We start from the raw sequence: 16,900 nt of genomic DNA on the forward strand, positions 1-16,900 counted from the left end.
CCAAAGGAACTTTGGAGAAACTTTGTCTTATAACTTACCTGAATGAAATTCAGAAGCTGTTTGAATCCACCTGAGCTAGTGTGGAATTTGGCTGAATCTAATGCACGTTCCCATTTAGAAACTCAACTTCAGTGGCTGAAAGATGAAGGGTGGGTTTCCCCCTTCAGGAGCACTTAAGAAGTAAAAATACATCAATACATGTAGAGCAGCCCCAAATCGTACACCTACCAACCATATGAATGTCATGAGTACTGATGGCGAGCTGGAAGGGGCCTCTATCCAGGGGGGAAAACGCATGCGTAGTAGTGAAGAATTAAGCAGCCATTCAAAGAGACACAGATCAGACCCACCTTAACTTTTGGGGTTTATCTGTCTGGGTTTTTCCCCCGCTTCTTCAGTTTGTTAGGATTCTGTTTTATGTAGCAGTAATAAACACTAGAGACCTACTCCTTGTCTCAGCGTGATTTCTGACTGTTAGGACAGTGAACTTGATCAATCAGGGCCCTAGACTATCTGCCAGAAACTGGATTCTAGGTGACCATCCCAAATCACAAGGCCAGATTTAATTATTCTTGCCCCCAAAATTGGCATCCTAGTTAATCACTTAATTTGCCTATACTCATGGGTTACCCTGACCTTAGCCTCCAAGTAAGGAAGGCTAGCTACAGCCCTGAAATCTATTTACATAAGGGGAGCTTTTCAACTTAGTGTCCACTGAAGCCAGGAAGTGCCATCATTGCATAAGGTCCTGCCCAGAGAGCTAACAATCAGTTTTAGAAAGTGATGAGAAGATTGAATGTTTACTAAATGAAAGGCTACATTTTTGCCTGAGATGTACCACATCACACTGTAGTTATGGATTCATATCCCATCCCTGCACATAGAAAACCAGCAGCTGGGGCCCAGTTTGGTCTAGTGGTTAAGGCAATGGGCTAGAAACCAGGAGACTGAGAGTTCTAGTCCCACCTTAAGGCATGGGTGACCTTGGGCCAGTCACACTCTCTCTCAGCCCAACTCACCTCACAGGGTGGTTGTTGTGGGGAAAATAGGAGGAAGAAGGAGTATTAGGTATGTTCGCCACCTTGAGTTATTTATAAAAATAATAAAGGCGGGATTAAAAAATCTAAAAAAAAAGGAGGGGGAAATCCTAGTCTAACCAATTACCTATGTGAAGTATATTCTTTTTTGGGAAAGTGGAACAGTCATTTCATTATGAGAGGCCTCACTTGCATCTTATGGGAAATCCAGATGTTTCTGCTTCATCTGCTGATTTTTTAAGAATTAGACAAAAGGCCTAAATTATGAATAGATGACCTCATGTTGGTGTGCATAACTGGTGATTGTTTAAGTTCAGAATTAATGTTAAACCAACAGCTTCTGTGTCTCCTATTAATTGTAAATCTAAATGTATTTAGATGGGAATATAGAGAATAATCCTACTTTAAATGTGGAAGTTTCCTATGATGGAGCCACCCAATCTTTCCAAAACTCCTGCTGGTAACGGAGCAGAAGCAAGAAACAGCTTTATTCAGTGACGTCTACGCTCCCCTCTGCGAATACACAAATGAATGTATATACACACACATACATACACACATATGTACAGGCCTGGACTAGTTCTCATACTGTTCTAAGTGAATGTATACATGGGCAAGTGTTTAGGGACATGGCAGAAGGATGAACACACAGTGATTTATGCTGTTTGCTATTATCCCTTGTAGTGCTTTTTCAAAGTTAGAAGGTCTGATATCAAGAAAATTGACAGGCAGCGTTAGGGAGAGGGCAATCTGATTGGGTTTCCTCACCTCAAACTTTGGAGGGAAGAAAGCAAAGACTTCCAGCCCTTAGTATGCTGCTCCAGAGGTCATGGGATTTCCTCTCAAATAGAAATAAACTGTGTTTACATGTTTAATCAGACACAACTGCATTTGCATAACATGCTAAGCTTGATGTGGGGTGGGACGTTGGCCAAGTGAGCATACTGGGCAAGCCCAACCCATTTGAGTTGTTCAATGTATTTGTAAACCTGAAAGTGAGTTAACTAGGTTAAATATGTTGTGCAATGCAGCCACCAAAATGTCACTATAGCGAGGAAGAGAAATCCAGGTGACCTGTGTGTGCACACAAAATCTGCTGTCAGGATCCATAAATTATGCATGCATCTAAACTTTCCACAGCTGTTTTCTTAACCTACTTTTTTCCCACTTAGAGTCAGAAAGTCTAATCTGAAGAAGAAAGATGTGGCTATGCCATTGTTAGGGTGAGCAGCACTGTGCTAAAAATGTTCTTGGCATGTTTTCCACAATTCTCTTTCGATTCTTTGGAAAGGAAATAACTAGGAGGCTTTTCTTTCCAAAGGCAAGGACACCTCTAAAAATCCTCATGTCTGGAGTCAGGATTCTTACCCTATTTAACCATCTCTGCAGCCTCCCTGGCTTTTCATGCACCTAATAATGTGGCTTTTGCAGAATAGGAAGCGGGGGGAAGCCAGGCTAGAAAGTAATTGGTGAGAGGCAGATGTTGGCACTCTATGAAACATAAGTTAGGGCAGAGCCACATTTTCTGCTTTGTCTTCCCACTCCCAGCACATTGCAAACACACCCCACACCTGCAGTCTCCAGCTTTGATTCAAAACTGCTGTTTTCTGACCTGAGCTACCTTACGCCTTTCAGAGCAGATGGTCTCCAGCACTTTGTTCCTTCCAGTAGCAGCCCCAGCTTCAACTGGCTGCAGGACAGAGCACACCCTCTCCTTCCAGTGGCTATTTTTTAAAAATAGTTTTCTGCTTGATCCAATGATGGCCTGTTAAGTCAAATCCAGGAATCTCATGCTCCATTCAACCGTCACATCTCCCGGTGGGGACGTTTTCAGTTTCTGCCCAAGCTGGAGGAAGCATGTTCCCCTTGATTTCCCTTTCCAGAATACAGCAAAGCTTCCCTTGACTTCATTTATTTTTTAAATTTATTTTTATTTTTATTTTATTTATCATATTTTTATTACTGCCCATCTCCCCCACTTGGGGGACCCTGGGCGGTTCACAATAAAGCAATTTAAAATTCAATAAAAACATAATGATATTGATAATCAATAAATATAAATATAAAATATAATGAAATCCAAGTAACGGCAGATCTAATTCCACCCAAAGGGGACAAGACCGGTTCCAGCAGGACTAGGGAACCAAAATGCCTTTGAGTTGCAGCACAGGAATATTGCTACTTTGTTTCTAAGAAGCTGAACTTTAAGTTCTTCCTTAAATTACTTACAGAGTTTCCATGGATCTACAGAGGAAGGTAGGAATGAAAGGATGATGATGATGATGATGATATTTTTATCCTGCCTTTTTTATATACTGTGTAACTCAAGTCGGCAAACATACCTAATACTCCTGCCTCCTATTTTTGTAACACTGTAGTTATGAAGGAACCATTAGAGGAAAAAACAGAAGGAAAAAAGGTCTTCGCTAGTGTTAAAGGAAACAAAGAGGTTGGGGTGGGGGAGGATGCATATGTTGAAGGCATCCATGGGTGCAAACATCTGGGAAAGCAAATAAAAGCCACAGCAACTAGTGAGAAGGGAATAATCCTTAAAGGAAAGACAAACACTGGTAGACCAATCCACACAAGAGCCAGCCAGCATACCCTGCATGGATGGGAATGCCAAGAAGCAGGGCAAGACCAATCAGATCTTGCAGTGATCATAGTCCAGTCTGAGCACCACTCTGGTGCTGTTGCCAACCTACTGCAATCTGGACTGGAATGTCTGAAGTTGGCTTAAGAAACAGACAGGAGTCGCATATAAGAGAAGCAGCTGCAGTGCAAGACTACCTTTAGCCTCATCTTAAATCTGGGTCAGTATCAGGAATGTTCTGATGGTGAGAGGACATTGGAATGACAGCAGCATTGAATCAAACCCCAGATAGTGGGGCTATGTCACAGACAGAGTATGACAAGGGTACTCCTTTTCAGGTTTTTTTGGGAGAAGATGGATTTATGGTTTTCCTCTGCTCTACCACATCTTAAGATTGCTATATATCCTTAAGAAGGAACAACTCCCATATGAGGAAATCTGTAGTAATTAGGGTTCTTCAACTTGGAGCAAAGGAGCACAAGATGAGTGGAGACATGATAAAAGTATATAAAACCACACATGACATAGATATGAGAAAGAAAGTTATCTAACTCTCACTGTGTTATGACTTCAGATCACACTGAAACTAAATGCAGAGAAATCAAGGACTGATGGAAGGAAATGTTTTTTTACTCAGCACACACTCAAACCATGGAATTTGCTGCTGGCAGTTGTGGTAACAGGAGCCAATTTGAGTGGTTTAAAAGAGAACAGGACAGGTTGACAGAGGATCAGATTATCAGAGGCTACCAATATTAAGGGCTGTTTTGTACCCACTAATTCCTAGACAGCAGGCCTTCCAGACTGGTTACTGGGAAGCAACCATGGATGGGGCCATCACCTTCCCCTCCAATCTTGTGAAACTGCCTGTTGCATGACACAAAATGTTACCCTATGGACTGATCCAGCAGAACTTTTTTTCCTCTTCTCTTGCATCTATCTCAATTCTGTGTTAGGACCTGCAATACAGTTTCATGCATTTTTGACCAAAAACAATAGAAAACCACCAATTTTCAGCAGTTGTTTCATTTCGGTGGTTCAGTCAAAGATGGCTGTAGACGGTTGCATTGTACCTGTTCTGCATGTAAGATTGCTGAGGAACCTCACACAAGGTTTCTGGGGTGGGATAAAAAGTGAATACTGAGTTAAGGATATTTCTATGACAGAGGATAATTAACATTATCCACAGGGAACACCTGCCTCTTATATGCTTCCTATTGACTTTCCCCAATTTTCTATTCACAATGTTCCTGTTCTAATTTCTTTCCTTCTAAATGATCTTTCTCCTCCTTCATTTCCTGTTTGCTATATTATTTGGCTTGTGATAGTTCACACACATTGCTGAGTCTTTCTCTGTGAGTGTTTGAATGCCAGGCGGTAACAAAGGTAATGGCAACCTTTTGGTATGTCAATCTTTGACAACTAAAATGAGGACCTGACAAAACTGCTGAGCAGATGGTGCCAAATCTGCTTTCTTCCTCCTGAGCTGGAAGAGAATTACCTCGAAAGGAACAATTCCACATCCAATTATGAGTCCCCAGGGATACGTGTGTCAAACTTGTTAACTGCTTCACTGCATTTCCTTGCACTAAGAGGTTAGCAACAGGTACTGCAGTCAAAATCAACTGTCATTATATATCTGTTGGAAGATCCAATTATCTAGGCTTATTTTGGTATACTTTGGTTTTCACTACAGACATTTTGAGACAACATGAACCATCTGCACTCAGGGCCCTATACTGCTCCAGACTCCCCATTTCTGTGACCCACAGAACACCCTCTGACTATTATTACTGATAATACAGTTCTCTGCCATTCTGAAGCAGAGAACACTTTAAAACTAGCGTAATCCTTAAAAGAGGAACTTCATTATAAAGATCAAAGACTCTAACTCTCCCCCCTCTGCCCCCCAAAACAGCCCTGCATGAATAAGAGATGAGCCCCCTAACCTTTAGCCCTCACCCCCATCCATATTCAGTGGGGTCTTTGGCACCAAAAGTTGTCCATCTCCATTTTAAGAGGTTGTCCACCCCATTTCCCTTGTTCTTTGGAATTGTTCTTTGTCTGTTCTGGATGTATGTTCAGCTTTTTTCAGGCTGAGGTGTGGGTACCTCTGTTCTATTATCATTGCTGTGTTTTTAATATATTTTTATTTACTGTTGCTTGGACATCTCAATAAATAAACATACGCAATTAGATTTAACTTCTCCAACAATTGTGACTGCCCAGTTCAAGCTGACAAGAGTACTTTTTCATAGGCTTTAAAGCTATGTAAGAGTAAACTCTTGAAAGCTCCCTGAGACTAATTTTATTACATTCTTCAGACAAAGTCTTACCCTTTGGTTATGACTTGTATACCATTGTTTTGACAGCCTGAGGTAGTTTTTAAATTGAGCTGTTTGATGCCTGTTCCTATTGTGAACAGGTATTTTTTATAGTTGTTTTATGATTACTTTTTTTAAAATTTGGAATGAATCACCTCTTGAGGATATTATATAATTCTGAATTGTAGTGTGCATTATACTTAAGTATCCTATATTAAATACAATGTGAAATGTGAAAGACCTCCTTGATTTGAGCTCAGTTGCTAGTAACTGCATGGACTATATCTTCAGTTCATGCAGTTCAGTTCATCTTCAGTTTTTGTAATTAGCTATCTTTGCTAAATATCCAAATTGTCAAAGCAACATATTAATGTATCTGATCTGCTTAGCAGGAATTCAAAAGGGAAGACAAAGTATGATGGATTTGAAATATTATTATTTATGCTTGTTGCGAGATAACCTTTTTCATGTTCAGGAAACCATGGTAAGAGTTTGCTTTTTAAAAGCATGTTTGGATTCTTGCTATGCTTTCATACAATATTTGTTACATTTAGTTTGCATTCTGGAAACACAGGCTATTTCTATATTGTGCCTTCCCCCTCTCGACATAAGGAAGCAACAGAACTCATAGAAATATTTTCCAGTGAATGGTTTTGTTTCCTTGTCATTACAATGTAAATCTATCTGAAGCTGCTGAGCTCCACCCTGAAGTGTGACCTCAATCAAAACCATCACAGAATTCCAATTTGGGCTGGCAAAGAAAATTGTATCATCCTTATGTTGTAAATGAAAACGTTGAAGTGGGTAAAATCAATTGATTCAATGGAAATAGGGCTCTGCACATCTAGAATTTACAGTATGTCCAGAAGTGTCTTCCAGCATATGGACTTCAACAAGGCAGCTTGGATTTGACGCTTCATATAAGCAATTCTAAACCTAGGCACCCCTTTAAAGCCCTGCATAGCTGTATTAGAGTGCTCTTCTCCAATGAGAGATATATGACAATATCTGAGTTACACAGATTATTAACAATAGTAATTATATTTTATTGAGACCTTAAAGTTTTAACAATATGCCTGCTACTATCCCACTAGTGAGAGCCAGGTTGGAGTAGTGATTAAGGCATCAGGCTAGAAACCGGGAGACACTGACTTCTAGTCCTGCCTTAGGCACAAAGCCAGCTGGTGACCTTGGACCACTCACTCTCAGCCCTAGGAAGGAGGCAATGGGAAACCACTTCTGAAAAACCTTGCCAAGAAAACAGCAGGGACTAGTCTAGGCAGTTACTAAGAATCAAGACTGACTCGAGGGCACACACACACACACACACAAACCCACTAATAGAGTGATTGTGAGCTGTGGAAAAGAGGCTGGAGATGAGTGCTGCCTAAGTCAAGTAAAAAAATTGGGGAGTAGAGGGGCACATAACATGGAAGGCAGCACAGGTTCTGTCAGGATCACTGGTGAAGAACCATACTGAGTCAGAGTTACAACTCTTAATTTCTTTATTGTTCTTGGCATATACAGAATCTTGCCAGACTAAAGGTACCCTAACTGATCTAAGGGGAACTGGGGACTCTAGGGCAGGCACTTTCTAGCATTTTTAAGTTTACAGAAATGATTGGGAATGCTACAGGCTGAAGAAACAATTGTTCCCAGCATTTTGATTTCCCTTGAGTGCTTCTTGGCCCATGTCACTCCTAGGAACAGTCTGGGAAAAGAACATGCTGGGTTTGACTGCAGGTTCATTCTGAAGCGTACCTGACTTCCTTTGTGGAGAAAAAAAAAGGTGCTCAAGGCTACAGAAACCTATAATTATACATGGAATGGAAACATATTCCTAGGGGTACAGTATTTCTGTGTACATGCATGTGTGTGTATACATACGTGAATATACATACACATGCACACAGACATATCTATACAGATCTGACAATTCATGTTAGAGGAACCAAAAATCAAAACAATAAAACTAAGGGACAAAGTGACTACCTTTGCCCCTGATAACTTTTTGTTCAGTTTTTTAATATCCACTAGTGGAAAGGGCCTGATCTCAAAATACGTAAGAACTTGATATTTGAAATTAATGTGGCTTTTTGTCTTAATCAGGGAAAAAAGAAGTTGCATAGATTCGGACTGCATTGACTCATTAGCTTTTAGGTGCATGTACACGCCTGATCTTGTGCACACGGCTTCCCATCCAGGTCCCTGTGAAGCAAGAGAATAGGCACAAAAGGTGTGCTATGGTGAATGTCATATATAAATAGCATGTCATATATAAATATCACAGGGACAATTTTCAAGGCAATAAACAATATATTACTGGCATTAGAAAGAACATCATGCAGTGTGAGGTTACATCAAATGACCTACTTTTCAGATCAGTCTTCTGCCTGAAAGTATATTAGCTAAAGGTCTATTCTGATTTAAAAATAGAGAACCTGAGAAGTGAGAAAAGAGGGAAAGACACTGTCATCAACAAACATTTGGATAGCTCAGTAAGCAGGCATAGAAGTCTTGGAGCATGGTCTTCCCACTATACTGTATTTTGAGATATACTGTTGTGAAATAAAAATCAAAGCAATTATCTCTTCGTATACATATGCAAATTTTGCTGAACTTCTTCCTTTTTGGGGGGTCTTTATTTTGAAAGATAAATAGCTTTGAATTTTGCCACAGCAGCCCAAATTTCTTAAATCAAGGATTTCCATGATCTTTTTCTTCTTGATAAACAGTTTTTTCCCTCTTACTCAAATAATGTATTTCCAAATCCCACCATATTCCAATACTGACATCTGCTGGAACAGTGTTGCATCAAGTCAGTCTTCAACGTTAGTGTGAGTGTGCTTATGTCTGTAAGGCAATGTTTCACTCTGTGTGTGTGGAATACAGGGAGAAGAAAAAATAACTATTATACTCCATTAAGCTTTTTAAGAAAGCAATTTCCATCTATTTAACTTTGAATACATGACTAATTACTTTTTTTTAATAAGTGTTGTGGTGTTCTAGGTATAGAAATATTAAATCCAAAGATAATTTGGACTGTGTAAATAAGAGGAGAGTGCACAAGAGAAAGACTCAGGGATGGTAGCAGCTGGTTGACACTGTCTGGGCTTCAAATCTAAGCAGGATCAAGCCTAGTTAGGACTTGGATGGGAGACAAGGCTGTAGGCTAGAAAGTCAGAAAACATTCTGAAAGGCAACAGTAAGCCACTTAAATACTGTTGTTCCCCAAACTATAGGCTTATAAGCACCAGAAATCGAACTCATCTCGAGTTTCTTGTGGATATTCATGGCATGAACAGTGGGAAGATCTGTTTTAAATTCCAATTTTACATCTCTCCATTAAAGAGCAAAACCGTGATTGCTGCATGGTGCAACTCTGTTTCCTGTGTCTATTCCCTTCTGTACTTTTGTTCCAGTTGGGAAGTTTATATTGGAGGTGAAAGACCAAATCAAACTAATTTTTTTTAAAAAAAAGTTTAACTGGAAAGAGTTCTACTGTAATTCTTCTTGATGTACAGTATGTTTGCCAATAGTTATTTTAATACTTCTCAAATGATTAGAACGTAAGAACAGTAATAGGTAACTCCAAACTCTTCTCTAAAAATCGGTTAGAATAGATTCTGGGCAATGATAATAGTTTTTGACTGAAATAAAATAAACAATGGTAATAGTTTCTAAAGGGAAGGATTCTGTTTGTTTATTGCTCTAATAACATAATCTTCCATGTGTTTACTCAGACATTATGCTGTATTCCTACCAATACAATCCTATGCCCTAGGGCATACTTCTCAGTATGGTTTGAAGTCCCAGCCCTGATATAAATGGATGGTGCTGCAGAAATAAATAATAGCACACAATTCTATTATTATGGGAACAAATTGTTTATAGTGCATTATTTGTTTATCAGCCGAAGCAATTCATGGTGGTATATACAGATAGGAAACAATTTAAAACAGACACAGACATAGCCAACACTAAGAAAAATATAAATCACTCATAATGGGGAAAACAAAAATACAGAAGAGAAACCAAGAGGGGTCAGAGTTTATCATGTCCTAGGGCAGTTGAAAAAGCCAAGTCTTCAAGGCTTTCTTGAAGAACAGGGTGAGGGCCATGGGGACTTCAGGGGAATTCTGTCCCAAAGGGCACAGGTTGGTTTTATGAATTGCCATACTGATTTTAAAGCCAGATTACTTCTATAGTCAAAGGAGACATAAATTCAACAATTGATTAATACACAATTTGGATATTGTCACAAATGGTTCACAGCACAGCAAGCTTAATAAAAGATGGACATCTTTTATTTACCTTAATTTAAGGCAGTGTTTCTCAACCTTGGCAACTTTAAGATGTGTGGACTTCAACTCTGAGAATTCCCCAGCTAGCACGATTTAAGATAAAATCTTCAAATCAGTCTCAACTTCTGATGACTTAACTGGTGCTTCCAGTGATTTGTCATTTTTTTCAGGATTTTGTTTTTTTTAGACTTCTCAGTCTAGTGGGTGAAGAGGAGCCTCCATCAGTAAATGGAATTAAAACTAATGAAATTTAAGATCAACGTGAAGTCAGGGAATGTTGGAGGGAGTATTGTAGATTTGTATGTTAGTGATATGTCAAAGAGTAGAATTAAAACAAATAATAGTGCCCAAGAAAACATGTGAAAATGGCAGCATATTAACAGCATTCTCCTTCCCACTTTATTTTATGGAAATGAAAAATAGGTATTGCAGGAGAAACATAAAACTTGAATCAAGAAATAATGGGATAGCTATTTGCATCAAGTCTCCTTGCCTTTTCCCACCACTTCATCTGAGCTACAGATGAAACACCAGAGGTCTAAAATAATAATAAATATTTCCCTCTACCATCTTAAGTTTGAAGTTCATCAGAACTAAGATATCATAATTTTACGGGAACTATTTTATGAATGCTCATGAGTTCACTAGAGCTCCCGTATTACCTCTTTAGCTCTCAAGCCCAGTTCATATACTTAGGTTCACACATTTGGTAGTGCAACACAGATCATGAGTAACAGTGAAGTAAAGTGGCTTTCCTTCTCAGTGCTCTCAGTCCTATTCAGAGGGAAATGTAATTGAATAGTGAGTAATTGAGATACAAGTATGGGTCTTCACTATCTGAGAGGTAGCACCATATTTGTAGAACCATAAACAAGATGTAGGCCTTCACATAGTGAGCTGTTATCAATAGAGATGGTGACCTCCCTTGTCCCAACTACAAATGAGAATGACAATAAAGAATCCCTCTTCTATCAAACTTGAAAACAGAAAAGAAGATAATTAAAAGAAGTTTTATTAGGGCAATTTAACTTTATTTTTTTTTTCATACAGCTATAGCAGTAATAATAAAATAAGCATAAAAACAAATTGCAGCCCAGGACAGAGTACATAAGTAGGAGCAACTACCAAGCAAATTTAAGTCTGTGATTACATAATAGTAAAAACCAAGCATACCTGTCCTTTCAGCAGATGAAAGTTATAGGGTTGCAAGGAAGTGCAACATGTACTAATTCATCAATATGAATTATGAGACAGAATAGATTCAATCATTGGTTCCCTCCCCCCTCACTTTGCTTCATGTAGTACATGGTTTGTCAGGTGCTTTAGGTTGAAAATGGTAAATTTGATCGGGTATTTTTTTTTCACCTGCTAAAAGAACCGGATCACTACAGCAATAAAAATAATTACATAACAACTACAGCTATGATGGTTTTGTTTTGGTTTGCCTGTTGACTTTTTTAAACCTTAGTGTGCATGTGAAAGTCAATATCACTTTCTCTGTGTATGTGTGTGTTTGCGCTAGTGTGTGAATAATAAAACTACTGAAATTTTTCAGAAACTGGTTTGAATAGAATATATATTTTTATATCTATTTATATTTTCTTTTTCTCTCTCTCTCTTTGATACTTGAAACATGCAGTAGTTGTTTTGAGTAATGTAAGACATATTAGATCCATGATTTACCTTTAATGGTTGGAAGTACCTGTTTTTCTGAAATTTTATTTTTAAAAAAATAATTTTTATTTTTCTTGTCTCATCAGGCAGATTTAGACCAGTGCAGCTTTTGTTAGTCATGAGAAGGATGGCCAATCTTTCCAGCTGAAAGAATCCTGGCAAACTAGAAGCTGTTCACATAAAGCAAAGCCACTTTTTCAAAGGGGTATGGAGTGCTAACTCTGTGCCACTTTTTTGCAAGCAATTTTGTTCAGCCTGTCATTTTTATAAGCCTTAACAAAACTCCTTGTATTTATAGACATTTTTATTCAAAATAAGATCTTACTATTATACAGGTTTCTCTCTTATTTTTTTTATTTGACTATATACAGAAGTGCAAAAGGTCAACCTTCTCTCTATACTTTCCCACATGCTAAATTGCAGCATAATCATCCCTCAAGAGTATGCACAAGCACTCACACATATTATAATTCTTGTTATACGTAAACTTTTGAGTATTTGGATTATCAACAAAAAAAGTCCCTTGATCTACTGATTATGCAGCTTATTTATAAGAAGGCCTGATATTCAGGGATTTCAAAAAAAATATTTAAACAATATTTTAACATTTGAAATGGATACAGTAGAAAATAAATTTTATTCTAATATCTAGGAACTAGATTTTTTCTTTTATAATTAATTACAAACAAAATAAATCATCAAAATATTACTCAGTTGTCTGCCAGGATCATTTCAATAGCAACAACTTAACTTCTTACTTAACAATGATTATATAAGATATCCATATAAAAGATCTTTGTTCTTTTAATGAAAACTAGACAAGAACTAACAATGACTGATATTCTTACATTATAATATTAAATCAGTAAAATATAAATCATTTAGTTAACAAGAATACGAATATTCATGACACTACATGTAAATTCAAAACTGCATATGCTATGAAGAAAAAATATTTTTAATTTTTTTTCGTATTTTGAAAAAAATTCATCAGTAAAATCTAATAAAACAAAATTCTATAAACTTAAATGGCATTCATCTGGTAATAGAAAATGAAAGTGATCTAATAAATGTACGAAATAAAAACTACCATTTTAGCAAGGAAAAATAAGTCGTATTCTCTAAATGTAAGTAAACTACAATAACATGTGAAGTCACCTATACTTTCTTAACACGATTGAAATTACATTGGTATGGGTTTTAACCCGTAATGTAATAATCTAAGGCTTTAATAGATGTACAGTACAATCAGTAAAATCAACACATCATTCTTTTTTTTTTTTTAACTAGAAAGCATCTCTCAAGCATAAAAACTTGCAAGTAAACTTGGAAGTATGGAGAATTCTAGAACCGAACCCTCACCTCTCCCATTCTACGCGACGCTACCAGAGACCTGGCCCCCACCTTGAGCTTTGCTGAACAGAGCAAAATATATCCTTTACTAACTGCAACATCCAAACCACACAAAGGATTTCCTTTGGATGAATCCATCTTAAAAACTTGAATGCACATCTATTTTTGTTTCATTTTGTAAAGGCTTTCTAAGGCTATAAGCAGTTAAATCTCAACAGAAGAAATCACATATAAAACTCACCCGATATTTAACCCACCCAGCGCCTACTCTAATTAACATTTTCATTGATTGTTGATTATTTTGGTTTTCTTTTTAATCAGGCATCTGATGTCAGTGCTTTTCCCATGATTAGAGTCACTATCTTTTTTTTGAAGTGTGTGACTTTGAAGTGATGCATTGGATCAGAAAAGCAAAACCCATTTCCTTCAACACATTTAGAGTCTCTTGGACTTTTGACAGAGGTTAGAAAATTGAAGCAAAATAAAATTATTCAGACATTTTTCTAATATTGTCTCAGAAATGGCTCTTCCCTTTTTGAAATAGTATATTGTTTGTTATACAGTATACTTTGCAAAACTATTACATCTACAATGGTTTATAATAATTTATAGGTTTATGTATCCAATATGTTTAGGAATGACCCATATATCTACGGTTGCTCTTGCTTAAAAAAAAAGAAAAAAGAAAAAATGTGCGGTCTATTATTAACTGAGGTGGCCATTTCTGAGACAGCTTTGGTTTGAAACGGAAGGGTGCCCTTTGACTGATTAGCTACTAGCAAAACAAGCAAAAATGTGGCTCTTAAAGTAACACTGAAGAAATAATACTCTACTCTGATTACAGTCTATGGCACTTCATGAAAATCTTTAACAACACGGTACTTAAAGCCATTGATGTGCTTTAAAAATATACACAGTTGTGGTTTTACTTGGCACATTCATCTCTGTCAGATACCTCTTTTACCACTTCTTACAATCTATTACATTTAAAAATATTACTCTTAAAACAAAAAAGGAAAAAAATTATACTGTGCATGCACGGTCTCTTCTATAATGGCAATTTTAAATACAAGGTGCACCTTTTGTTATTTGTAAACCTTGAGATAATAAACTTACTTTAAAAATTATATCTTGGTCTACAGACGTACCAATACATTATAGATCTATGGCTACATCACAGTCTGTCTTTTCAAAATGACGTACATGATTATGTAGGAAAAGAGTCTACCAATGCATACGTCGGCTAGGTATGCATTGCATACTTGTGTGCTAGAAAAGATGGACAATGCTGTAGTCTTTAGACTAACATTCTCCAATTTGATGCCCTTTAGCTTTCTTGGGTCTACAACTTCCAGGATTCAACCCAGAATTATAGACCAACACAACTGGAGGGCACCAAGTTAGGGAAGGCTACTTTAGACAATATGATCACCCCAGCACAAATATCTATTCAATGTACAAAGTATATAGGCAACAGTGTGCAGTGAATTTCCAAGTTGTCATTTCATCTTGTTAACATGCAATATGTGGATGTCTTACTGCTGAGGAAATTTGGGTGCTGTTATTTTACGGTATATACATTATGGCTAATGACCTGTCCTGATTCTTCACTCAACCACGCTGTCTTCTTCTCTGTCATATGATCTATGAAAACAAGGAGAATTTCTTAAAAAATTATCTTAAACAAGTAGTATATTAAAATATAACTATTCAATCCAACAGAAATATTCAATCAAAAGCCAATTATTTAAATAAACACATATTTAAAATCCTTTGTGAAGACCTAGTTTTCTTGAGAATGCAGGGAAAGATAAAAGGAAATAGAAGAAGAAGACAACCAGCAGCAAGATGGATGGACTCAATTACAGTGGGGATGGTTGAAAGACCTGAAGGGTCAGGTAGACGATGGATCATTCTGGAGAAGTCTACGTAGTTGCCAAGAGTCAAGTAATGGTGACACATAATCAATCAAATCAATTTAAAATATCCCTATAAATAGGGAGGAGTCTGTGATTTTCTTTTTCCAGAAAAAACTAAATTAGCAGTGAAGATATGAAGCTTACATTACTTGTGACTAATTGCAGCAGCATCTATATAATGTTCTCATGACAAAACATTGCTGGATCCCATTTATTCATATTTTACTATAAAAATCTAATGGGAGCATGTGGCAAATGGCTGACTATATACCCAGTGCACAGTGACCAAGAGGCGCTGCTCGTTATGAAATGGTCTTCATCCATGTGTTAAAATTTCACAATGAGCATTAAAAAAAAAACTTTCAGTGGGCTACTTGACTTACTCTGGATACTGGACAGATTAAAAATAAAATAAACAAAGAGGTATCATATGATAGTATGTTCTTAAAACATAAGAAAAGCCCTCCTGATCAGACCAAATAGCTTCTTTTTCTTCCCAAATTTCAGTAAGGTATGAGCAGGACATGAGCATAACAGCCATTTTCTGTTGCTGGCCAGCAAATATTATTCAGGATCATATGACTTTTGTAACCAGCAGGAACAGATAGCAATATTCTCACTAGATTTGTCTAATGCTCTTTTAAATTCCTGTGTGAGCAAATTCCACAGTGTACTCCTTCAGACTGCATGGAACAAGCAGGGAGGTATTTCCTTCATTTTGTACAAAACTTATCTGCCCATCAAAAATGAGGGCTACACTCATGTGCAGATATATTTGTTTTACCACTGAATGCATTGCATCGATTTTGCAGTAAGCATATAAAAGAATGTCAGGGAACAGTACTATCGCTTCCTATACTTTCTGAGATGTCAGGTGTTAACACTCATTGGTTACAAGTATTTCTGTATCACTGAGCTCAGCCTGAGCCTTGGCAGTTTACAGAAAATATAAAACATAAATTTAAAAACATTTAATACAACAGACATCCAACTATAAGAACACTGAGACACATATACAATCACCCAGCAATCTTGCTACAAGGACAATGGAATGCAAATCCCGCCAAAGGGTCAAAATACTGTAACATGCACTCAGGATACTTACTGTTTGATGATTAAGTGTCTACATCTGTGTAACATACTTGTGGCTAGTCAGATGTTCGGCAGATATTATGGGAATCTATTAAAAAAAATAGAATCGCTGAGAATTGGACACAATTGAACAGACAGCATCATTATCATTAAAAAAATATAAACTGTAATTGATATAATAAAGTAGCTCAAATGAAAAACTGCAAAGTTCTGTATTATGGGATATACATTAACAGAAACCTAGGTAGCAATTTAAATGAGAATGTTCAGTTAAGTAAGATATCAACCATTACTGATTGTTTAGAAAGAAAGATAAATTTACAGTTAAACATTCATGCAGTTCAGTCATTTCAAACACTCTTTTTGTTGGCCTACACAGGTTATATGATCTAGGATTGCTTCAGCTTCCTGATTTCAACAACTGGCTTTAGAAATAATTAGCAAACTCTTGGGCCATGCATTTGCATACTCAATCTGAATATTTGTAGGATTTTTCTGAGATTATCATCATAACAACTTATGTTATTGTCTGTTTAAAAAGAACTGAAATTCCAGTGAATGGCTGACCAGAATGAATCATTGGATCCTTGAACTATAACACTTG

At 37.1% G+C, this 16,900-nt stretch overlaps 1 protein-coding gene across 17 annotated transcripts in view; it reads right to left on the reverse strand.

Annotated features, from left to right (window-relative positions):
• Window positions 1-11,254: 11,254 nt before the first annotated feature.
• Window positions 11,255-16,900, reverse strand: part of MBNL1 (muscleblind like splicing regulator 1) — a 197,894-nt gene continuing 192,248 nt past the window's right edge. For all 17 annotated transcript variants that reach the window (XM_063306544.1, XM_063306548.1, XM_063306550.1 and 14 more), the window contains 2 exons: window positions 16,310-16,384; window positions 11,255-14,929 (listed from right to left, as the gene is read on the reverse strand). In XM_063306544.1, the coding sequence (XP_063162614.1) occupies window positions 16,328-16,384 (57 nt within the window). In that variant the 3' untranslated portion in view covers window positions 11,255-14,929; window positions 16,310-16,327. The remainder of the gene's footprint in view (window positions 14,930-16,309; window positions 16,385-16,900) is intronic.

This window comes from Candoia aspera, chromosome 6 (assembly GCF_035149785.1).
Source record: "Candoia aspera isolate rCanAsp1 chromosome 6, rCanAsp1.hap2, whole genome shotgun sequence".
Lineage (NCBI taxonomy): Eukaryota > Metazoa > Chordata > Lepidosauria > Squamata > Boidae > Candoia > Candoia aspera.